We start from the raw sequence: 25,916 nt of genomic DNA, 5'->3' as shown, positions 1-25,916 counted from the left end.
AACACACAACTGTGTGTTTAGAATTGGTCGGTTTTTTCGTGATATTAGAAATTAACGTATACTTTCTGAATAGTTGTGCAAATATTCGAATAGTTAAAAAACGAGGGAATTTATGTGGTATTTGAATATGCGAATTTAGTTGCTTAGAACATCAATTACCAATGAAAATGTCAAAAATTTAGTACATAATAATTATTATTTTTGGAATCATACAAGTAATAGTCATTTTTTTTAGACTAAACAACAATAGAAATAGAGCTAGTAGAGAGTCTGTGTTATTATTAAGTATTTCATGAGAAGCCAGATTAGTAGCCATAAAGTCTAGTGAGTTAAATCTTCAAGTATATTTCATAAAAAATGCAATGCTTCTCTACAAGCATAAAATGTGAATATCAGGAGACTAATTATGTATATTATTTTAGCTCACGCGCCGCCCTTGTGTTGTTCGCAGTTCTACGCTACAGTTTTTACAATAATTTATACCACTTCAAGGAAAAAGATGAAAGGTGTTTCAGATGCAAAAGGGAACAAACTGAGGGTTGAAAAGAGATTTCATTGAGTCATTTTTTCGTTGGCACAAGCTTACTTCTCTCCCCCTCGTTGTGAATTTGTCGCTTTCAAAAGAAATATATTTCATAGAATAAAAGCGCTTTACGCGATAAAAACTTTACGTTTCGCATTTTTATAAACGTATTACACGTGTATTACATTCGCGCGCGTATCGTATTACGAATGTGTGATATATTATGTAATACCCTCTTATTTATACATGCCTATATGATATACTTGCTAGCCTTATATTTATATTTTTTGAAAAGCGTACTCTGGGAAAAATATATAGATGTTCTTTTATAAAAATCAATAGCTAACAAAATATTTAGCTACGTATGAAATAAATATTTTTGGTGAACAATGCTCGAGCGGCTGAGCGATTGGACAATCGTCTGCTTTAATAAAAGTTATGGTGATCAAGCTTTTGTATTCTAGTTGAATAAAATGTAATAATACTAATAATACCGATCATAATGTTTATTATACAAATAATAGAATTAAACAAATATAGAAATAAATAGTTATGGTGCATACCTAAAATGTATAAGCACCATTCCTTGAAAATGCAATGAATTATATCACAACGCTCCTATAAAAAGGGCACTAAGATACAAATACGGGTACGACCCCTTGTAGAAATATATCATAAATTTTCTTTGAATTCTTATCAACAACAATATTCGAGGACGCTACGAACCACCGTTTCGTACAGAACGCAAATCGCCAATAAATTATCAAAGTGACTCGCGCTCCACATAACAAAGCCGAGCATCTTCGACGCCTTATCGCAAAATTTAGTGATGTGCAATGAAAGTATTTCTGCCTAAATAACCCTCGTCTCAACTGTAAGCGAAATCCGCTGGGCAGTGTGATCTGGAAAATGTGACAACATGACACATGGTGATGTTGAAAGATAGTCGATTGTCGATCGACTATTGACTCCGTGTCTGAATCTGACTTTGTGCATATACTCTGAAACACTTTCAGGTCATATAATAAATATTCTGAGTTATAAATTTCCGCATGTATGTCATTAATAAAAATTAGAAAGAGCAGAGGACCCAGATTGGATCCGTGTGATACTCCAGAATGAGCGCAATACTAAGTAGCTCTGAAAAAAGATAACAAGACCGTTCGAAAAACTGAAGTTGCTTAACTTTTGAAGAAATAGCTCATGATAACTCTTTTTGTAAGTCGGTTTAGATTAATTGAAAGATTTTGTCACTGCCTTTTAAAGAATGTGGCAAAATCTCTTAAGTGATCGTGGAACGACGTTTTTTTGTTTTACTAATTCCTGCCAAATCTGATTGTGAGATAATTATTGAAAATCTTCATAAATGTATATATAATTTTGAAAAAATAGCGTCCTTCTATAAACAAAGAGTATTAGATTGTATTAGTTTAATATAAAAAATACTTTATTATCTAATAACTACATAAATAAACTCAATTGATTTAGAATCCAGTATTTTAAAATCTCTGTCACAGTTGGAAAATTAAAAATAAATTCTTTCATTTCGATTTGGAAATTGCAACATAAAATACGCCGGCGAAAAATCCTATAAATCTGACATGATAAGAATCTCTACCGATGAATATTTATTAGACTTATCTTAAACTTATCTAAATTGTTTTCTTGCGAATTATTAAGAAACTTTTCTTAGTAAAAAAATAAATCAAAGGCTATAGAAATTACGATATAAGCGAAATAAGAGAACGTCATAAACTTCGATATGAATAATATTATACATTATTTGAGGTTCGTGCATCAAGATAAGAAAATTGATAACAATAGAGATTTAACGGATATCTAATGAATTTTTCAATAATAATTAAACGCGGAAACTCTTGAGCAATTGAGAAATAATTGACTCAAAAAAATGAATATATGTAATAAATACTAAATTTAATTTATAAAAATGATCTCTGGTATTTGCTTTTGCATTTATTATTTTCCAAAAACAACCATAAAATGAAGAGTTGAGTTTTAAGTTAATATAACAAAACAACTACTCTTAAAGTTACATATTTAATTTTATTTATTATAGTAAGTAAATAGTGAGTCTATAAATCAGCAATATATCTATTTATTAATCTAAATTATTAATAATATAAACTCAGTTTTATTTTAATTATTTATCACTATATGTATTTGTGAGAATAGGAAAATATAGGAAAACATATCTGTGATTATCGATCGGAATTTGCATTATATAATAATTTCTAATACAGATTTTCCAGACATAATATAAATAGAAAAACACTAGGGCTTATATAGGATTCGAATCAAGGTCTTTAAGGTATTATTCATTGATTTATCATACTAGTTCATTCAATACATATACAACCAAAACTTTTGTTTGAGATAAAAAATATGTATTTGATTTATTAAATAGCAATAAAAAATAAATTGTTGGATAAAACAGTAATATTTTTTGCAGTGTTACTTAAAATACATAAACGTGCCTGTAATAGCGTGTCAGTAGAGAGCCAGAATATTTGAATATTTTATCAGTAAAAGTGCTGAAGGAATTATTGAAGATCGATTTTTTATTATAAAATTCTGATAATAAAATAATAATCAAAGCAAATGTTTCGTGATATAATATTACATTGAAGTATATGCAACAAAAATAACTAATAACAGTTAAAAAATCAACAGAGTGTACTTAAAAGTAACCCAAATATTTTATTAGCAGTGAAAAAAATAAAAAATATATTATATATATTTTATTACGTAATTATAAAGAAATTTTACTTATCAATTGAGTCAACATATTTTTATATTAAAGCAAAAGTTATAATTAAAAAATTGAAGTTCACCATATCAAACGCTTCATCAATGTCTAAAAGTCGAATGCACCCAGAGGTCATTTCTCTCCCGGCGAAAATATCCGGTCATGGTCCAAGGAGCGCTCCTTGGCGATGCAGGGGCGGAGGCTCGAGGTAGGGTGCGTGCGCCCGGGGAGGAGGCCACGGGGGCGCTAGATCAATACCGCCCCCGGCCCGCACCCCGCCCCCCGCTCCGTGTCACACAATGCCTCCATTTTATTTTTCATTCCAAACTATGCCGAACGTTCGGTCATAATTTACATTTCAATGGCCGTAACCGTCGAACACTTTGCGTTCGGATAATTTAAATTCCGTATAATTAGCAACATGCACCAGAATATTGAATTAAATATGTTTGTCGTTAATATTAAATTAATAAATGTGTTAATTCTGAAAATATTCAATTGACCTGATAGATCAACATTTTTTTTATTTATTTGACAGGTTTAATATACATGTATATAATATACATCAGCTCAAACATGCACAAATAAATAAGATGCTATCGCGTAAAACAACCCTGTGTTTAATAAGCACGTATAAGAAGAGCATTTTCGAGCGCTGATACTCTGGCCGCAACGATTAAGAATAAGGGACGCAAACATGGTTCTACAGCCCTCAGCTGAAAATCACTGAGCATTGGTAAATTTTCCACAGCACCCCTCAGTATTGTATTCCAACTGACACTTAACTAACGTATTACGCAAAACGCGAATCAACAATAAGTGACACGCGCTCCGCATAAATAAGCCGAGCATATTCGACGCATTACTGCAAATTTTATTAACCCGAACCTCACTCATAAATCCTCGATAAAAATATTTTTTTATTTAAAACACTCTCACCTGAACTACATTAGATTACGCTGGGCAAAGATATCTGAAAATGTAACAATGTGACACAGCAGTGCCAAAAGGTAACCATTTTTTGATCGACCACCTCCACAGCGACTCCACGTCGTTTATGTGATGTAGCAGAAAGAAATAGTTTAATATATCATATATCACCTAATACGTCCATGTTTGTCTGTAGAAAGATTTCGAGAAAAGTCCGGGGATATATTGAACAAAAATTGAGAAAAAATATTTGATTCACTCTAATAAAATTTGCTATCGAAGTACTACATTTTAGATGTGCTAAGATGATGTCTAATAAAAAAATTGAATATGAACTCTTTACTATCAATATAATGTATTTTAAAAATACTTCTAAAAAAGTTCCTACCTTCAAGTTCCGAAACCTGGAAAATGGGGTACAAAGTGACTTCATTAAAATTTGGTATTTTTAAAGAAAATATTGTTATAATACTTTATAATCAAAAAATGTAAAAATAATTCAATTGCCGGATTTATACGATATATAAAATATAAAACTTTCATTATCTTTTTGTATAACTGCATTAACTTTTTTCTGTCTCCAACAAAATAAATAAATAAAATTATTTTTATATTTCTGCATCACACTATTCTATAATCGTATACCATGTTAATCAACTTCGATAACCACCGACGAGATTTTAAAAGTTAAGGCGATACAATTGTATTGTTGTACATATATAAATAAAAAAATTACGTGTATATTTTAAATATTCACGCGAACAATGCGGCATTTTTTTCATAGCATCAAATAACACTTGAAGCTATAAATCATTGTTAATGTATTATTCCAATGTTTTAATAGCCTTTATGTTTTACCACATTTCATGATTCATGAATTAAACGCAAAGTTTCAAAACAAATATAATAATTTAACAAACATCATCGTTTGAAATAAGTTCGAAAACAAGATATTGGATACATTTTAGTATGTGAGACGTATTGACCGTGAGAAAGGGATTTGTCGCTTGTCACATCAACAAAATTGCTATTAGTCTTTACGCCTCATAGATAACGACTAACAATTACATGTACTTATAAATAATAATAGCTGAAACACAATTCGGCTACTAACTGTGAGTACCTGATTGAGAACAAAGCAATAATATCTAAAAGATGGTTAAAAAGCAAAGTTGTGCATATTGTAAATTTGTCCAATACTCTTATTCTTGCATATAGAATCACTGGATTAAAATATTCCCCACCAGAAACTTATCCAGGTACATACATTAGTGGAATTTGTGGGAAATAAAAATTGATAATATTTATTTTTCCTTTTATTAAAAGTAAGCCGGAGCTTCTCGATTAATGCTATATTTCAAGACAAATTTCTATATCTTTGAGACTTTATGTGTTTTCTATATGCTGTTGTATGTAATTTGTAGTTTTTTTTAAATAGGACACCCAAATCGGTTATGTGCAATGAAGCACATTGTATAATTAAATTAATATGGCGTTTTTGCTTTAGAATATTTCATGAAATAACATCTTTTGATGCTGAATAGTAATAAATTAGCGGATGACCACTCACATCGATTTTAAATATCAAATTGAAGTGGTTTATCTGTTTTTAAAAATATTAGGAATTACGGACTCTATTAACATCATTAATTATCGGAAAAAACATTAATAGGCCGAGATTACAACATTATAAGACTTCCAAACCGGTTAAAATTAAAACCGATTAACCGGTTTTTCGATCATTTAAAAAAAAAACAAAACCGGCTTTTACGATTATTTTTAAATATTGATTTAAAATAAAGAATATTATTTTTTTCTCAAAAATTATAAATAACGCATAAAATCGATGAATAAATTTCTAAGCGAAGCGACAGCGATAAGACTACCGTTTCTCAGAAAAACCGTTCCAAAAAGGGTTTATTTAGGTCTTTTTTTGTGAAAGGCTCAGCCAATACCTGATAAGAAATCAGCTGGTTGAGGTAAATATTAAAATAACCAACCTTTTACGACCGTCAAGTACCCTTTCAATTATATTGTAGATTAGAAATACTGAATAATAAATGTTTAAAAATACATTCATACAATGTTACTACGTCTTTTTCTCAGAATGCAGTTTATTTTCCAGTTTGCAAATTTGATGTACGTGTAAAAAGTGGATATGAGCAACATACAAAACCACAAAAAAAACAATAAGTCTATCAGGTAAATATATAATATTAATTATTAATGATTTTATAAAACTTCAACTTGTGAATTCTTATAAAATTTGTTTGAACAAAATAAATAATTCACAGCATTTAAATATAATAATAAAATATTTGTTGCAATATTGTTAAAAATTACGTTATCGTGCATATCGTAATCTATTTATAGTTATTTTATCATAAATAATATATTAATAAGCTATGAAATAAAAAAATTGCATATTTTTAAACAAATATTTACATATTTATTTTTTTAAATAAAAATTCAAAACATACGAAATATTTCGAAGACGGTTCAAAAACCTGTTAACTGGTTTTCGATTTGTAAAAAATCCTAAAACCAATTTTTGGAAGCACTAGTGACTTTTCAAATTTAAAATAATGTATCAAAAGGTACCATCAACTAGCCGTGAAAAGTGCTACAATGTTGCAAAATTTCCACCTGTTTAAATTTCAATAGTAAGGCAAAGATTTTACTAAAAATTATTACGAAAATAAATAAATATAATTACACCCCCAAATCATCTCAAGAGGAGCCAGAGCAAAGGATGATATATGCTATGTATACGTATATAAGCGCATAAATAGCATATGTCATTTACTTCTTCATCAGCTACGCTAAGGATCGACCGAGAAAGCAGACGCTTCCCTCTTCACGTTAACCCTGTGACAGGTGCGACGGCTGGATTCTATAGAAGCAGACAAGACTACGAGAGCATCACGTATTGATAGTAGTTATACAAATTGAACGTGGCTTAAAAATTACTGCACAATAATAACAATTTACAACTACACAACCTTGCCTTATAATTCACTGTTTTTCAACATGTTTACTTGAGCAAAATAATAAAAATGGTTTTTAATTGTTTTTTTATTAATTAAAAATATGTTTTCTTTACTGTTTTGAAGTTTTTATACATATAAATTGTATATACATATAGATCGCAAAATACTTTGTAAACAAGCGAAGAATAAAAATGTTATCATGATCCTCTTTGATATTATTTCTTTTCTTCTGTAATGATATAAACTTTGTTTATAAATTTTGCGAAAAGACGACTTACACGGTGCTCAAAGTTCAGCCATTATTTCTCAAAAGTAAGTATACATACATACGTGTATGTTATAAGTTAATTTAGAGAATATATATACATATACATGAAAATTGCTCATGATTATATAACATTAGCTTTATTTATTTAATTATTAACATGTAATTCTTATCAGTTGATCATAAATAAACACAAAAATATGTCAAAGTTATGATGAATTGGCCCACTTTGAATTTTGTAGCAAAATGAAACCCTAATGGATAGCCTCTCCTAAAAGAAACATCAAGTATGGATGACACGGCAGAACCTAGCCCCGTTATTTTTTACCACCATGCCTTTTGATGAATGACGCGACACCTCAGGATATGAAGTTATCATGTCAGAAAATAGGCAAGGGCCGGATCGAGGGGGAAGGCACTTCAAAACGACCCGTATCTTGTGCCCGTTTGTCAAAACTTATCTGCGCTTGATAATGTGCAAAACGAATATTATAATAGAGTTATAAATAATAATTTAAACTGTTTTTATACATGGCTGTGAATTACTGATGATACCTGATAATATACGTTTTCTTTGTAAATGAAGTTGTAACATTGCAGATACGGATTTATATCCTGCTAGCAATATTTTAAGCTTTTCCCCCAAGGGATCGTTTTGATGTCATCTTAACGTTCCGACTCAAAGACATTGATCTCATCGTCGCTCGTTTTGCACGAAAAAATCGCGTGTGAAAATGTACAGTAAAGTCTCGATATACATATACATAATAATATATATAAACATACGTATTTATTCTTATTTAATCTGAAAATGTATTCATTATTAAAAGAATATAAACACATAAAGAAATTAATAACGCAAAAAAAGTAATTAAAATAAAATAACCATTTTTAACCGTTAAAAATTCAATAAATATTACAGTAAAAATTTATTAAATTTGATCTATTTTCTATGGAAAATATATATAATTCATGATATAATTTATTTCAATAAAGATCGCGACCTAACAGGTTATAACTTGTTTATTTAGTACAAAAATATGCTACATTTTCCGATGAAACAATAATGGCGTTTGATACTGATCTAAAAATAGCATCGAAGAGACTGCAAGATCATCAAGATTGGACTTTCAAATCCATGTTAAATTTACGCTAAACAAAAATACTAGTCCTTCGGTATTACTTTACGGAAAATGAGTACCAAAAGAGTACTGAACAATGTAGCTAAATATCTTAAAATTCATCTCGATAGAAGACTGACTAGTAAACCTCATATTTTAAAAAAAAGGAAACATCTGAGACTTCCACTTCACAAGACCGAATTCAGAATTATCATTGGCTAACAAAATTATAATATATAACTTTATTATAAAAAAAAAAGTTTTATCATAAAAAAAAAAAAAAAAATATATAACTTTATTATTAAAAAAAAAGTATATATAATAAAGAGGAACGGCCCGAGAAAACCAGCCTGCGGGACTTCTTCTGAAATTTCACGTAGTATCGAGAGTTTTTAGTGCAAAAAATATATTTAAATCTTTAGATATGAGCATTTAATATGTATTATATAAATGTGACAAGCGGTATCAAATGCTTTTTCAATTACTAGCATTAAAAATACAGTATTATTCCAATTTTATTCATAATAAAAATGGCGGTGCTTTGCTTAGTGAGTAAGTGAGTCGTTTGATGTATTCAAACCATAACCTAATATTCCTTTTTATTTTAAAGTAATTGAATCAAAACATATTTTAATTTTAAAACCATAGAATTAACGTTATTCAATTTATATAGTAGTGAATCATATTTTCAGATACAATTCAACAATTTCATCTATGCTAAGATTTTTAAATTCACATAAAATATCCTGAATATTATTCTTCAACACCCCTGCCCTATAGTACTTCTCTTAATCATTATAAAATCATAGATACACGTGTCGGTGATTATTTTTAATACATCTGTGTCAATCTAATTGGTAACATATTTTAAGTGAATAGAAATACAAAGGGGCGGATTGGAGAGAAAGTAACGTTTATTTACGTAAAAACAAGAGTTACCGAGGCACAGGGGCGGATTCCGGAAGTTCGAAGGGGAAAATTGTGCGGTCGTCGTTGCCGAGGGGAAAAATGCGAAAAAGGCTTATTACGTATACGGCGCGGACGGAATTAAGGCATTATTTATTATATTAAATTCGCGTGTAATCCGCTTTAACAGGCGTATTGTTTTTTACATTTTTTCTAGAAAAATAAATTAAATATAAATTCATTTCCGCGGTTGAGTTATTCAGGGTATTCTCTTGAAAAGGAAAATTATGTGCTTAAGCGATATTAATGTTAAATGTTTAATTAGGTTTATGTAGGTCATCATAAAAAAGTTATATGTAGATGAAAGTGAGACAATATCGCCTGTTAACTTTTACAAAATAATTTTGAGCAAAGACTATTCTGTAAGTCAGTGTGTATATTTTGAAATCCAAAAAACAATTTTTAAAGCTTGAAGTGAGATTGACGCACTGAGCGTGAGAAACAAACCCTAGTTATAAACGGCGGAATTTATCATACCAGCTAATAGAGCTTAAAGTACCTTCCACAAAACAAGGATTAACGCTCAATACAGACCGTACGTGACAATAGAAAACTTTGTGTATACCATAACATAAATATAATTTAATTTTATTGCATATTATATTTAATAAACAAATAACTTTGTTTTATATCAAAATTAAGACCTCTGACAAAAATTTATATGTTCAAGATAAAGGACATCTACAAATAAAAAAAAGTTTGAAACATGTTTCTTAATCATTCTTTTTTTTATTTCTTAATTTTAACTCACTTAAGACTGTTCATAAAGTAAATTTATTTTTGAAACAACATTAAAACATATCTTAGAATAACTCTTTTGAACGAGTATATCATTAAAATATATAACCTGTACTTTATTTCTACCTGAATTTTTAGTAATGTATTTATCACATTTATATTCGTAAATAAACAAGGCATTATATTTTAGTTATTTGTAAAAAAAAATATTTTAGTAAATTTATAATAAAGTTGAAACTAAAGTAATTTTACTTTTCAATTTAAAATATAATTTTATGTCAATGTCAGATAATAAATGATTTGCATATCTGATAATGTAAAATTGTAAAAGTGTTAATCAGTTAAAGATGTGATTAATCGTATTTAAAAAATGCATATTTTCTAATTAAAAAAAGTGTTTTTTGATTAATTAATCAATCCACTAGATCAGAAAAATAATGATCCCTGTCAGCACAAGAATTGCCTGTGTGTAATAAATTGTATTTTCTAGGGGGTTTTTTGTTGCCTAAAATATTTTTTACGAGTTCTGGAATTTACGAAAGCACTAATTTCACTAATTTGGATGAAGCCCTCTTATTTCAAACAACAATAGCTTATATTTTTAATATTATATTCGTGTTATTCAAACATCACTGTAAGACGCACCAGATTTTGTATTATATGTCTCTTAGTAATATACATTTTTATTTTCATTAAAAATCTTAGCAATATACATAGTTTATTGCCATTTAAAATTTAATTTACTTAGTTACTCATTTTTATAAAGGTCAAGTAAATATAAAAATAAAATACCATCCAGGTATTTTTCGTGCGGTTATATGAGCAACATCCGTGGCGTTTAGATCAAAACGCACAGTCGCACGCATACCAACCTGACGACACGACAAACATCTCCCCATTCAATTTACAAGCTAAACAATCAACGAAACGACCTAGAATCACAATCGCCGTCGTTATTATTATTAATACATAGACAGGCCGTGATTAAAAAGCACAGATTTACTTCAATTTCCGGCCAACCCCTCCCTCCTACCCGCCCGTTTCGGATCGACAAACTCCCCTCTCGCTCAGACGTCTGTGTTTTCATTTCATTTTTCAAGCGAGGGGGAGGCTTTGGGCACAATTTACACTCGAGATGTTTTAAATCAAAGCACGCGCTGCGATGATAACGCGGCGGTGGGGTTGCCAGCTCTACTCTCTACCGACCCCTTCCCTTTTTATTTCTCGGCCGGCCTGCGCTGTGACAAACTTTAATCAGGTATGCAAATACGCTACAAATTACCGTAATTTATTTATCCGCGCGTCTTAGCGCCGTTTTTCTATTAAATTTACAGCCGTCCAGTCCAAGAGGGAGTTGACAAAAATGTTTTTATTGCGGGCCACCCCGGCGCGCGCGCGTCACGTTCGCGCACGGCGTTATCCCTTTTCGCCAGTGTTAGCACAGTGAAAAAAATTGCCAAAAGGGGGACGGACGCATTTTTTGCATTACAAAAAATACCGGTGTCTAAAATATTGAAGGCATAATGTGAAGAAGTGTAGTAAATTTTTATTTTAATTATTGCTATTTAAATATATCACTTAGTTCATCAATGTACAATATATCGAAATTTTGGTATAAAAATTCTATAATAATTAATAATCATCACATTACATACACAAATGCAATTATTTTAAAATTAAGCGATATTGATAGACCTGCATTAAAATGCTAAAGTAGACACTGTCCAGATGGAATGTCTGTTCTTGTATATCATGAAGACCAATAAACGCAAAACTTTGCTTAAAACTATCCGAATTGATTCATTGCGCATTTTTTTCGCACTAAAAAGCATATATTTAAGCAAGTTTTATAACTTGTTGATACATCACAAGTATGCTATTCCATAAATCATTTAGTCATCTCAATGTTTTGTTTCTTAGTAACATTCAAATGTAAAAATAATCAGGTATGTTTTATTTATAATTCCCTGGTCCATGGATTAGATCAAACTTAAAAAACAAAAACACTTGTTTTTATCGAGAATCAAATGCAACAAAATTACCATAGAATACTTTGAAGTATTGTCGAAAATCAGTTCTCAATCAATTGAGATCATGGTAATGATATATTTACTCTCTTTACATTGTTGCTCTAAAATGTACACTTTGCTTGGATACCATTATATTCTTTGCTCTGTGGTTACCATACAGTTGTTTTTCCCGCTGTCTTTATGGCATTGATGCACTATCTTATATGTATTAAATTAATAATTATAATACGACAAAAAAACATTATGAAGTAAGCAACGTTATTAGCAGTTCTAATAATGATTTTCGTGCGTATGACTTATTTACAAAAAAAATAATCTGATTTAAAACAATCAAATCTTAAGCGATTTGTCATGCGAACATTATTTATTACATTGTATTTAAACGCTTTGATTTAATTGAAATATACAATTCATCATTTCGCGTGACTGCGGTTTGTTTTGGATTTGTTCGAACGCAATTACTATTGCCCCTCGACGCCACCGCAAATCGCAGTCACGCGAGGGCGCAGCACCCGGGGGCGCGCCAATCTTCAGGAACCGTTTACTACGTAGCCGTAGAAGAAGACACTCGAGAATGCGATGGAAAATCGTGACCGAGGACTATTCAAACTTTACCTTCGTATATTCCGTCGGGTCGTATTTTCCGACTTTCACGCCTTAATATTTAATCCTCCAAAGGCAGACGATTGAAAATGAAAGGAGAATGCGATTTAATATTTACACACGTTCGCGTGTGCGAGATTCTAAATCATTGCTGTGAATAAAATAGTATTTTTCTTTTTTAAGTCTCAAGGGAGTGCGCTTGTTGAGTTCGAAGAAGTGTTATTACCACACCTAGAACTTTTAAAAAATTTACTACAAATAATGTTGTATTTTCTATTTGATAAGATTATATGTATTAATTAATTTATGAATAAATTCAAAGTTACTCAGTTGAAGAGCGAATTGCAAGAAAAATCCCAATATCTTTGAGGCTTAATTGCATATGGTTTATATATGCTGATGGAATCTGTAATCCTCTTGAAGTAGGACACCTAAATCGGTTACCACTTCTGTGCCAATAAATACATTGTTATACATTTTATAATCAAATTTAATTGGTGTTTTTACTCAATGGAAACTATTTTAAGGAATAATTTATTACAAATAAATTTATTTATACCATTAAAAAAGTAATATATTCTTAAAACATTTAAAAGGCATACACATAATATATATTAAGAGACATTAGAATAATACAAAAAAAATGTACATGTACAAGCTTTAGAAATAACATCACTCACTTCTAGCATTTTACTAAGGCTTCCAGAGATTAAATCTAACTTGAAAAAATGTCAATATCATTGAGAGAAAAGTATACAATTGTGTAGTTCTATCTATTGTGCTCACCAAAACGTTTGTCCTCGTAAAACTTATCTATCACTACTATGAAATTTGGGGGTTCCAGGGTCAAACGAAATTGAACATCGTGAGATTAACAGATTCTGGATATAATATACTTTTTTCCACCATATAATAAACCTGCACTGCTTTATAATAATTCATTATATTTTGCGTTGGGGCACAGGGGCGGCGCTCACGTTTTTTTAGCATGTACAAGCACGTGCATTAAAGCAAAATAAATCTAAATATGTCAAGTTAATGCCCGATATACCCTCAATTTCCAAATAAACAATGAAAAGCATTGTTCGACATTGATTTATGACCAGGCGGGCGTTCGATGCGATTTACCGGCGCGATACATCGCAGAGACATTCACTTTTACCACCTACTGTACTATGTCTTTGGCCTGTGTTGTCATCGCACGACCCAGCGCTCATTGTCATGTGGCTATGTTCACAATGGAGTCGTAACATGGCAACACTAATACCGTAAGGGTATGTATAGCATTTATCGAGTTGGAAATCGATTTGCTTTTAGCTTATGTGTGTCTAGGGAAAAAAATTGTGACATCTATAATAATGTCCATTATGCCACCCGTTGACCGTGAGAATAAAATGTGTCGCAATTACTTGTAAAAGCTTATTTACAAATTGCAGAACATGATTATTCGTCACGCCGACGTTATACAAACGCACGTTATGATCGGAGATTTAGGCGGAATAAGCCCACATTCAAATTCACCTACAGTCGGGTTGTATACAAATGTAAAAAAACCAAAACAAATACCGACATGTCAATTTAAAAGTATCTGTCGACGGCGTTGTCAAATATTCAGCTGATTAAATTATGGCCGTTGCACAAAAATGGCATTCTTATATGATAAGTAATAGAAAACAATATAGTCTGTTGCCGCCCCAAATCGTCACTTTGGTGGAACGTTCGAGGTAAGAAATAACTTTTTTCAACGTAAAACCTGCCCTTACTTATTATTATTGAATACTAAATGGCTTTGAAAATTAGCCTTTGCTCCATATATATTCTACTTAAAACTACAAGAAAAAACAGTGTTCATTTTATGAAACTTACACTGCTTTAAAAACTCGAAAGAAAATAAATTTTTATGCGGCTCACTTTAATTTTGTTTCTTAGTCCCCATTTGGTCTTTACAAAATATTTTACTTTATGTTTTACCTCCATACAAACTTAATGTATTTTTGTAAAGACAGCGAATCCGTATTTGTACAAATACTCTATAATATTATGTCATTGTTAAGAGCAGAGGGTCAAAATTGGTTGCCTGTAATACTTCAGAACGAGTGAGCTAATAAGTACATTTCTTTGAATCAATAAGTATGTTTAAAAGTCTTACCCTAATCTGATAACTGCTACAATATAAAAAATATATAAACAATCAATCAAAGTCAGTTGTTAAATAAAACGATAGCAAATAATAAATGTTTGCTGTTGTAGTAATAAAATTGAAAACGGAAATCCTAACTCGGAAATTCTTCCGTTGTCTAGGGTCAGTAACAAACAGGAAAGGATTCAAAGTTTACGTCTACTAAAAGCCCATCACCTTTTGATTGAAGAAAGTTTCGACAAAATGTTGTTCGGATTCTGAGAATATCAAAGGTTTTTGCGTCCGAGGAATGTTAAAAAAATATAAATATTGTATAAATTTAGACATAAATATGTACCAACAACCCTTTGAAGGTAAAAATAAAATACTATATATAAACACAAAGCAGACATTTTTATTCTCTTAATAACATATTTGTTTTTGTATATACATAAATATGTATGGTATATCAATTTAATTATTAATATAATGATTTTATTTTTATGCATGAGATCCAATAAAATTCACTATAGAATTTGTAATTAAAAATGAATCAAAACGTTAGAATGCATTAATAGCAATCATAGGTAATCAAAGATATCATATATAAATTAAAAATGCAAATAACGAATACCACTCTGTTTTTTATACATAGAATGCCTAAAACAATTACAGATAATCGATAGAGAGCATTGTTAATACAAATTATTCATTTAGAAAGAATGTAATGAAAAAAATATAATTGTCAAATTAAAAATTATAGAAAATGTAAAAATTAATTATAAAACAGTATTTTATTTCAGTTTCTAAAATATTAGAACCTGTTAGAGTAATTGTAATTTTTTTCAGAAAATAAAATTAAAAATATAGAAGCAAAAATTCAGTTGTTGAATGGTATGCTTTATACTTAAACAAATGTTTTTAGAATCAACTAAAATATTTATGCTTTCGTTAAAGACAAAACAGTATTTAAGTTCCATCTTATGTAGAATTAGAACAGTCTCTGATATATCAACTGAATTTATAGTAAACATGATACTTAGTATAAATATAAATAAGTTATTTCGTAAGGTTGGATTTTTTATATTAATATTGTGTATTTTTTATAAACTAAAATATGTACGAAGCATACTCAGAGAATAAAAATGCAAATCATTTGTTATGCGATTGATAACACTATCATTTCCGCTAGAGTCTGCGTGACGTAGCAAAGTATAACGATTTTAGTCATATCAACATTGTACTATTAATGTGTTTTACTATTGCTATTTAAATTATTAATCCTGGAAAATGCAAAGTTCAAATGATATATTTATTTTGTGCGAAAGTATAATATAAGACAGCAAAATTTTATAGCTACTTTGTTACTGTTTATTAACAGTTAAAATGATGCTATGATAAAGTAACGTTTGCGATAAAGAGAGTATGATGTAAAATGTTATTAGATGTAACTAATGAAATTTATCAAAAAATAATTTCTAAAACTATCTAGAATTTGTAAAAAAGTTATCAAAAAATTAGACTAGCTAAAAATCTGCGCAAAAATACTAACTAATACTAAAAAAAAAGCAATAAACAATCGAGCTGAGAACTCTTCAATAAAAGTAATCAAAACACCATAATGAATAAATTATAGTGAAATCGATAAGATTCAAATCGAAATACTAAATGTAAAATCTTACATTGTTAGAGTCGCAAAAAGCGGATATAAAATACTACTTAAATCGGCCGGTGTGCGGAGTTTTTTCTAGCCGGCCAACATGCTTACATTTGAACGCGGAACGTCAATATTTTGTCCGATGAATGTATGTGTAAATGCGCACAGCTATGATCCTTATACAGCATGCAACAGAGGCGTCTCGTTTCCGTGCCACAAAACACGCATAAATAAAACATGAGGAACGATTGCTTAATTCCCTTCAAAAGTTCTTATAGAAATACCCAAAATTATCCCACAATCTCATCGCTAACTATACAATACAACCCCAACATCTCATACCCGCACACAAATTACGCATCACAGACGGATTTAACGCCGTCGCCAAATTGCAATTCGAAACGTGAACTTTATTGCCGCCAACGCACTCCGTCAATGCCGAAATTCACCCCGAAATTTTCATGGCGTCACCTTGAATTCGCGACACGGTAATAACCCTTAAATTCAAACGACCCCCGATACTCGATCCGCGATAATAACGACGAATAATATCGGTTCGAGCGTTTATGAGCGCCGAGACGAATCGCGTGAGTCTCCGCCGAGAGGGAGAGGGATGTTTGTCGAAGGCTTCGAAGGGGGTCGTAATAGCGTTTTACGACTGGCCGACACGACAACTCGGCGGAGGCTTTTGCGCAACCAGAAACCTGCAATTACTTGCACGATATTCGTAAATACGTAAGTAAGTAAGTAACGCAATCCGCGAGATATTTTTGGATGGTGGTTGTTAACGTTTTCAGTTTAAAGGTCATGGTTGCTAATTTATGGGTTAATTTCAGGGTTGCGATGTACTATTTATTACACTCACCGAAACCTCTCTGAAATGTAAGAGGCATTTAAAAGTACTGTACAATAATTTATGTAGGGACGTACACATTTCTACCGCAAATATATATAACTCAATTTACATATAAACGTACAGACAAATTGTTTATCAAGATTTTTATAATTGATTGTGATTAAATGATACATATATAATAGATCAAAAATGATCATTCATCAATAAAGATAAGCTAGACAATAGTGGGATAACACAAAGGCGCTCATTACGACTACAAAAAAAGGGTTTCCCATAAATAACAAGCAAGGATTCTCCAGTGCATTGAATGAATATTTCTTTGTATCGAAACGGTCACAGGAAACAATATATCATTGGAAGACAAAAAACACCGTAATACTACAACATTTCCGTTGCACAATTCGACCTCGGAGATGTCCATCAAGTAATTGTCACTTTCTAAAGGCGTATACATATATCGTTGTTACGATGACTTCATCCCTCTGCCAGTTTATGCACCACCACTCGGAGAATAACGATTTCGCCAATCATAATCTGTCGCAATATGTAATAAAATCTAAAAAATTCTCACTAGTTTCTACCTGCGACTTACTGGCTGCGAAGTCACACCCCAAATGGTTAGAATCCCGAAAATATATTTAACATTTATTTATAAGTTAAAAATTACAACTTAAAAGTCCAATTTTAAAAAAATAGCTTGTACCATACAGTACAAATTATTCAAAAGGGAAAAACAATAAAAAATATATAAAAGTTAGAAAATATTTAAATTAGTCAATTGTCAAAAATAGCTTATAAAATCTAGTTTTTAATATGTTTTTGAATTCATTTTAGAATCAAATGTACTTTTTTCTCATTTATCTTTAATTAAAAATATTTATAAAAATAAACACATGCACTTTTTAGATACCGCATATTCCAAATGAAAATATTGTTGAAACGAAAACGATCTGAGAATTTTTTCAACAAAGGTAAACGTGACCATAGTGAAATCAATTATATAATAATCAATGAGCAATAATATTACTTTATATTAGTGTGGTAAAAAATCCGCTTCATTCGGCCGGTGTGTGGTTTTTTTTCCAGCCGGCCTACATTCTTAAATATTGACGCTGAACAATAATATTTTGTCCGTGACTAGACGCATAAAACATGCGAAACGATATATTTTTTTTAATTATATACCAATACCAATAAATGTCTTGTTTACGTACTACAAAACGTGCATCAAAAACAACATGTTGACAAGAGCAAAAGATGGATATAAAAGGACAATTTAATCTGATGTACATATCATTTTACGACCATTTGTAAAGCGTATATTTTTTTCAAATGGTATATAATACAATAATACACATACCTACAACTAAAACTAGATTTTAAATTAGCGCATATGGGCAAAAATACATTCTATAAAAAAATGTAGTTTCAAATCACTAATTTATAAATATTATTACATAAAATTATAAATACTAATATGTAAAAATAAAATATTGAGAATATTAAAGGCGAATACAATAAAATTCCATTTTATGTTACTAATAATATTCTTCAAATCACAAAATCGATTTTAGAATTTAAAGTTTATATTATATAACATGAAATAATCCTCCACAACAATTACACTAACAAATGACCAAAATTCAAAAGGTAAGATTAACACGCAACACATGATCTCCCATTCTCCTACCACTAATACCAGTATCCCAATATATGTCGACAGTAATTAAGCCCTTGAGATGCTCCTAATACTGTTCAACACTCAAATCACTTATTATCTAGTAAAATTTATTTGTTGAGCAATTCTCAACGATTCATATTTTTAAAAAGGTTTATATCATGTGCTTCTTGTAATTATATCAAATTATCATTTAATTATTAACTAAATGTCTTCGCCTATTTCAAGAACTGTGACTGATAAATCAATTTAAAATACAATCTCAAAAATATTTAAATGGACTAATAAAGAAACCACACAAATTAGACTACCTAATATTGATTATAGACGTCACGTATACACCTATACTACAATAGATATATGTAGTCTGTAATTCGTATGTTATGGATTTTAAAAGTAAGCTTATATATGAACGTTGTTAAAATAGAACGTCTGATGCCTATGAACTTTATAAAGTTCAAATCAATTTTAGAACATTGAAATGATTGTATAACTGGTATCTGATCAATAGTCGTTTTCTAAAATAAGTACCATCGTTAAAATGACAATTGTAATATATGTACGTAACTATTTTTTTACGCATTTGATTTATAAAATAAGAAGCTTTAAACTTAAATGAATTTGTTAACTAATTATTTTTATTTGCACGAAGGTATGATAATATTATATAAAAATTTTAAATAATTTTAAAGAGGTTTCACGATTTTCACGATCAGTCTTAGTCACACAAGAACAGCTTCTGATGCTACTCTATCCCCAAGATTATCAGCGGTCTTCTAGACCTCATTTTTCACTTTTATAGTGCCTTAAGCATCCTCCATTTTCAATGTAAGTTACATATCCATGTTACGAATCAACACAGACCTTCGGTAATAAAAATATATTTTTCTAGATAGGGGAAACATTTTATTATCATTTTAACCCTCGCGGCACGAGCTTTGGATTAAGGGGCTTAACTAAAGCTTTCAAACATGACAGACGTAACGTAAATTATTATATAGGTTTTTTTTAATTTCCAATAAATAAAAATTGTTGATAGATATATAGAATAGTATTATATGTAATAGACTAAAGCTACATAAAAATGTAGCAAACGTTGTTTTTTTAATTATTACGTAGCTAAATTATAATGTACATGTAGTGTATTAGATACAATCAACATGTTTAAATAGCACACGTGTAAGCAAGAATTTTCCAGACCGTAAGGGATTCGCTCGTACACGCTGTGAGTATTTATCGACGTGGGCGTGTAATTGTGGTCACGTGTACACGGTGATTCAGATTAAATGTCACAATGGTGATTATCTTGGAAAAACATATTTGATCATATTTTTCATATAAAAAAAACATTGTTTGATTGACGGACTATTGACGTAAATATTTTATTATACACGAGGGCGGTTTTTTCGACTTTAACCTTTCGATGAATTTTTTTTGGGTATTCATATTATTGATAATATACATAAGTATCTATAAGGTAAAAAATATTAAATTTCAAAAATATTTTTTAATGAATATTTTATGATGGCTTTCACTTTAGTTTTCCCGATTTTTTTACGCCTTTATGTTATTTTTTTAATGTAATATAACAGTAGTAAATCAAGATTTTTATAATAAAAATATTTTTGTGTAAATATATGTATGGCAATCTAATCGATTTATTGTGCCGACATTTTGTTGGTAATATAATTATCCACATAGCACAAACCCATTAGGTTATAAAGAGCTTTATAAATGTATAGCTTAATAAGTCTTTTTATGACATAAAAAAAAGTTCATGGTACCTATTAGAATGTTTCTAAACAATATGTCTGAAACCGTGCTTATAGATTTTTAATTGGCCTTTAACGATAGATAAAAATATTATAATCAATAAATTTCATTGAAAATAAGTGCCAAAAGATTTTAAAATAGGTCCAATAGTAATCATCAGGAACTTTTTCAACTGACAATTTAAATGGATGTCGAACTAAATATAACTCTTCATCACTGAGTTTAGGGAAATAGAAACTGCTTTTCAGCATATTTCTACAAAATTTCTTGCAAATTCTTGCGAACCTTCCAAGTATCGTAATGAATTTCATAAAAACACATAAACACAAATTGAAAGAAACATTTTTTAAATAAAAAGTGCACCTAAGTTTTTCTCCTAAGAATACCAATGGGTATTTTCAGTAAAACGTTAAATAGGAAATTCCCTACTAAGCGCAGAGAAAAATTCGTAAATATAATAATAATCATTTTAACTTGCGTTAAAACTATGACAGAAATGAACTGTATAGATTTATCTGCGCGATCGTCCATAATAGTTTTTTTGAACTAACCTGTTTTTCTAAATATATTTTTTTTTGTGAAGATTGATTACTTTTTTTCAATATGAATATCGTAAGAATCCTTTTTTCTCTCTATCATAAGAAGATTTTTTTGAATGGACAAATTGAAAATATGCATTTTACAACAATTAAAATAGAACCGCGTTAAGAATATTTGTGCAAACTAGTTCAATTAAGCTATGTTTTTTGATATAAGAAGTCTATTTTTACGAAATGCGTCGATTACATTAAATTTGTGCGAAGATTAAAAAGTGCACACAGACCATTTACCAAGGGATGCCGAAAGATATTTTCGGCGAAACGTCGAGAAGAAACCTTGAACTAAACGCAGAGAAAAACTTGTAAACATTAAAAAATAATTTAAATAATAATATTAGTGCACATTCAATCGCGAAGTAGATTAGTTTTACAGACCGTGTTTTTTATACAAAAAAAAACAATTCTTTCAAAATGCATCGATTAGATACATTTTATGTGAAGATAAAAAAGTACACCTAAGTTATTCCCCTGAAGATGCTGAACGACATTTTCGGTGAAACGGCGATGAAAAAATTCTAAGTAAACCCAGAGAAAAACTCGTAAACATAAAAATAATAATTTTAACCCGGGCTAAAAATAATTAAAATAATAAAATTAGTGCACATTCAATCACGAAATAGATTAGTTTTACAGACCGTGTTTTTGATACAATTCTTTCAAAACACGTCGATTAAATTCATTTTTTGCAAAGATAAAAACGTGCACCTAAGTTATTCTCCTGAAGATGCCGAAAAACGTTTCTGACGAAACATCGAATGGAAAATACAGTCGTTTAAATTACGTTAAAATAAATAAAATAATAATTTCCACCTTTTATCTCAATTGTTTATATCTTGCGCCTATATTTCGACAGCTATGTTCCTGTCAATGTTTTTTATTTATTTTGTTTATATACATCAGCCGTACGTCTAATGTATTACAACGGAGTAAACCCAATCAAAAACTAGTGAGACATTAGTCTGAAATTAAATATTATTATTGCTTACAATCAGTATGCATCACAAAGCACGATTTTATTTTAATAATTTATTACGATATTCATAAGTAAAATAAGAAAAACCTAGAAGAACCCTCTTAAAATTATATAATTATCACTAACTTTGATCTCACATACACGATAAATATTAAAAAATCACTAGGGCTCATATGGGATTCAAACCTAGGTCTTTAAGTTATTAATCACTGGCAATTTAAAATAATGATATCCATTAGTACAAAATTTATAATAAAAATAGTAGTTTTATAAACAAATTCTAACATATATAAAAGTGTAATATATTATTAAATTATTTATAATAAAATTAAGAATACAAAGAAACACATACTTTAAAATCAATCACAAGTTACTAGTTTACAAGAGGGAGTAAAAGAATTAATTAAATTAAAAAGGTAAAAATACATAATCATAATGTGATTAATATGTACTTGCAAGCCATGATCGTGTCAGGAACATCACTGTTGAAATATATGCACAAAGTAAGGTGCAAACCCACTTTTTCAATATTATATATATATTATAATATACATGGATAGTAACCCAGAAATAAAAAGGATTTACAAAGGCAAAAGGTAAGAATGGAAAAAACTAAGAAAGGAATTTTGTACATGGATATTGTACTTTATATTAAATTTCCAACTATATAGTATGTTCAAAATGAATTGTATTAATTAAAAATATTATCAAAATATTATATAATTTATATATTTATATAATCACCGTGATACGTTCGTGAAAAAATCAGAGAGCTTTTCCTCGGAAAATTCCGTTATATTTTTATTACTAATAATATAGTATAATTTGTACTCACTCATTGTGGGGTATGTCTTCATCTTGATCTGCCCTGATGGTAGCCAACAGGAGAGCGAGGAAAACCACCAGTCGTAGGGGATGTTCCATCTTGGAACTTGGTCAACCACCTGGCGGTCGTTCAGAAAAGCACCGTCCTCACGCGACCCACACTTTGCGAAGCAGACAAGTCTTCGTTCATTTCGCACACCGACAATGAGTACTAGTGTATGGTGTGTAGTATATTAAGCACGTGTCCACTGCGCGTTTGTAAAAATAGTAAAAACGACATTCAAAATCGGAACGGTATAAGCGACGCCGATTAAAATTAAGGGTGGCAATCCTATATGGTCTAAGCTATTTTTGTTAATTAGCGTCAATTTTCAACTTATTTTGCTTAATAGATTCAATCAATAAAAGCCTTTAAAAAATTGTATGAATATTTTTATTTGACAAAATCGATTTTTATGATGGGTTTTAACAGCGCAAGACTCATTTGAGGGCATGTTTTTAAAACAGTTTTTAATATATTAAACTTAACTATATATTTCACTGTTCAATTGCAAACATTGAGTCGCTACTTAGCTAGATATATTATAGGAATAATAAACATTTTTTATGAATTAAATCTCGATTTTTTAATATTTTAACGTGCCTGAATGATCGGAGTAAGTTATAGTTTTGATTGCTTAATCAAACTTTAATTATTATCATGATTAATTTAAATCGAATTAGGTCATAACTTATATGTTAAGGGTTTACGTAGCTCATCGGAGTATAGCTCGTTATTTTTAAAACTTAGCCGAAATAAAGTTTTTCTGACTAAAAATACAACAGTTATGTGTCCTTAAGTCTTAAAATTCTTATTACCCGGTTAAATATATAATGATTTTTTTATGGATGTATATTTTTTTTAAATTGTATCGAAAGTGAAATTTATTTTTAATTAATTATCGTACATAACGTTATCGTCGCGTTATTCCACAAATATTATTGATTAAAAGTGGTTTTGGGTATCATTTTCATTGATTTTTTAAAACTGAGATATAAATAATTTTGTAATAAAATAGAGATTTAGGCCCTATATTTACTCCCTTCCTAGCAAAACTCAAGAAAATATTTACCATGTCTTAATATTTATTTTAATAAGATATCCGATATTTTTACGACTTATGAGCAATTGAATCTTAACATTTTATAGCAAAATAAGCAAAAATTTCACGCTACGTGGTTGTTTTTAATAAAATTATATATTTTTTGTACAAGTTTCATGTGAATTATGCTAGATATTGCTGAATATTTTCACAAGCGCTATGCAATTTTCTTTATGGCATTTACACCTTACAGGATTTTTACCCTACAGGACTTTCACCCTTCAATTATAAATCGAATTCGACCTTGACGCAGCACTAATGTCACCTTCAATTAATTTAAAAATAATTCCTATATCTAAAAATGTTTCAATCGAGCAACGAAATAAACCGTCTATGAGCTGAAATTTGAGTCGAAAGTGACAAAATGCGGTTTATCATTAATATAAATCACATTATATCTCACAAATGCGATTATAATCGCAGCGTTTTGTGGCGGTACAATATTAATGGATGTGGATTATTGGATGTAATAAACTTTGGCTAACGCCCAATGGATCACGCGACGCTGTATTAAACATGCACTGTGTTTATAAAATGTTATGTATTTTCTCATTATTCGATAATGGCAGCACAATTCAATGACGACGCACTGATTTACGATCGATGGCCAATCGACGCGCTAAAGCCGCTGTCAAAAGTGTAGCAGCGCTCCGATTTGATTCGTTCGTTTCCAATTAAATTGATTATTATTATTCGATTTTAGCACAGCGGTTTACGCGGCACATATCACTCGCGTTCGATTTTTTTTGTTATTTTTTACATAATTGCCGGGCCCGCGCTTTCGACGGTTGGCAACACTGGTGGCGGCGAGCCGACCGTCCGCGTCGGGAGCGAGCTCACGTTTGGACGAAAAGCGTAAGGAAACGCGCATGCCTCCTCAGCCCGCGAAGGATATTGATCCTTCGCGGCATGGACCGACTGATCTTTCGCGTAGCGTAAGCGTACGCCGGCTAATGCGCAAAGCCGCCGGTGGGGCGCCATTTTGACAAAAGCATGGGAAAAACCGGCGGGAAATGCGAATTTCAGAGACACACGTGACCATTGAAAGTATTGCTGTTCAAGTCCCAAAAACGTATAAACGACTGATGTATGATAAACTACTAAATATGAATAGGAACTGATCTGAAAAGCTGTGCAACTACAGAAAATTCCAAAGCATCAGGCACTAATCTTTACACCGAGAAACGTCACACGCGCATTCGCGAACGGTGTGATCGCAGTGATTAACCCTCCCTTTAAAATACGAGCGTTCCGGTAATGTACAATTAGTGTACATGTAAAAATCGAACATTTTTATTTTATTAATTATGAAAAATAATAGCAATTAAATAGTCGCCTCTGAACCTTTAGCAGCAGCTGAT

At 30.3% G+C, this 25,916-nt stretch overlaps 1 protein-coding gene across 2 annotated transcripts in view; it reads right to left on the bottom strand.

The window, feature by feature from the left end:
* stol (voltage-dependent calcium channel subunit stolid) overlaps window positions 1-25,399 on the bottom strand; it is a 123,335-nt gene extending 97,936 nt beyond the window's left edge. For both annotated transcript variants that reach the window (XM_088205826.1, XM_088205828.1), the window contains exons 1-2: window positions 25,316-25,399; window positions 23,424-23,661 (exon numbers count right to left, since the gene is read on the bottom strand). In XM_088205826.1, coding sequence (XP_088061952.1) covers window positions 23,424-23,512 — 89 coding nt within the window. In that variant the 5' untranslated portion in view covers window positions 23,513-23,661; window positions 25,316-25,399. The remainder of the gene's footprint in view (window positions 1-23,423; window positions 23,662-25,315) is intronic.
* Window positions 25,400-25,916: the final 517 nt, after the last annotated feature.

Source organism: Plectrocnemia conspersa, unplaced genomic scaffold (assembly GCF_051122295.1).
Source record: "Plectrocnemia conspersa isolate PC_06_02 unplaced genomic scaffold, ASM5112229v1 ptg000002l, whole genome shotgun sequence".
Classification (NCBI taxonomy): domain Eukaryota; kingdom Metazoa; phylum Arthropoda; class Insecta; order Trichoptera; family Polycentropodidae; genus Plectrocnemia; species Plectrocnemia conspersa.
Note: the sequence above shows the minus strand (reverse complement) of the source record. Positions and strands in the feature narration are given on the sequence as shown.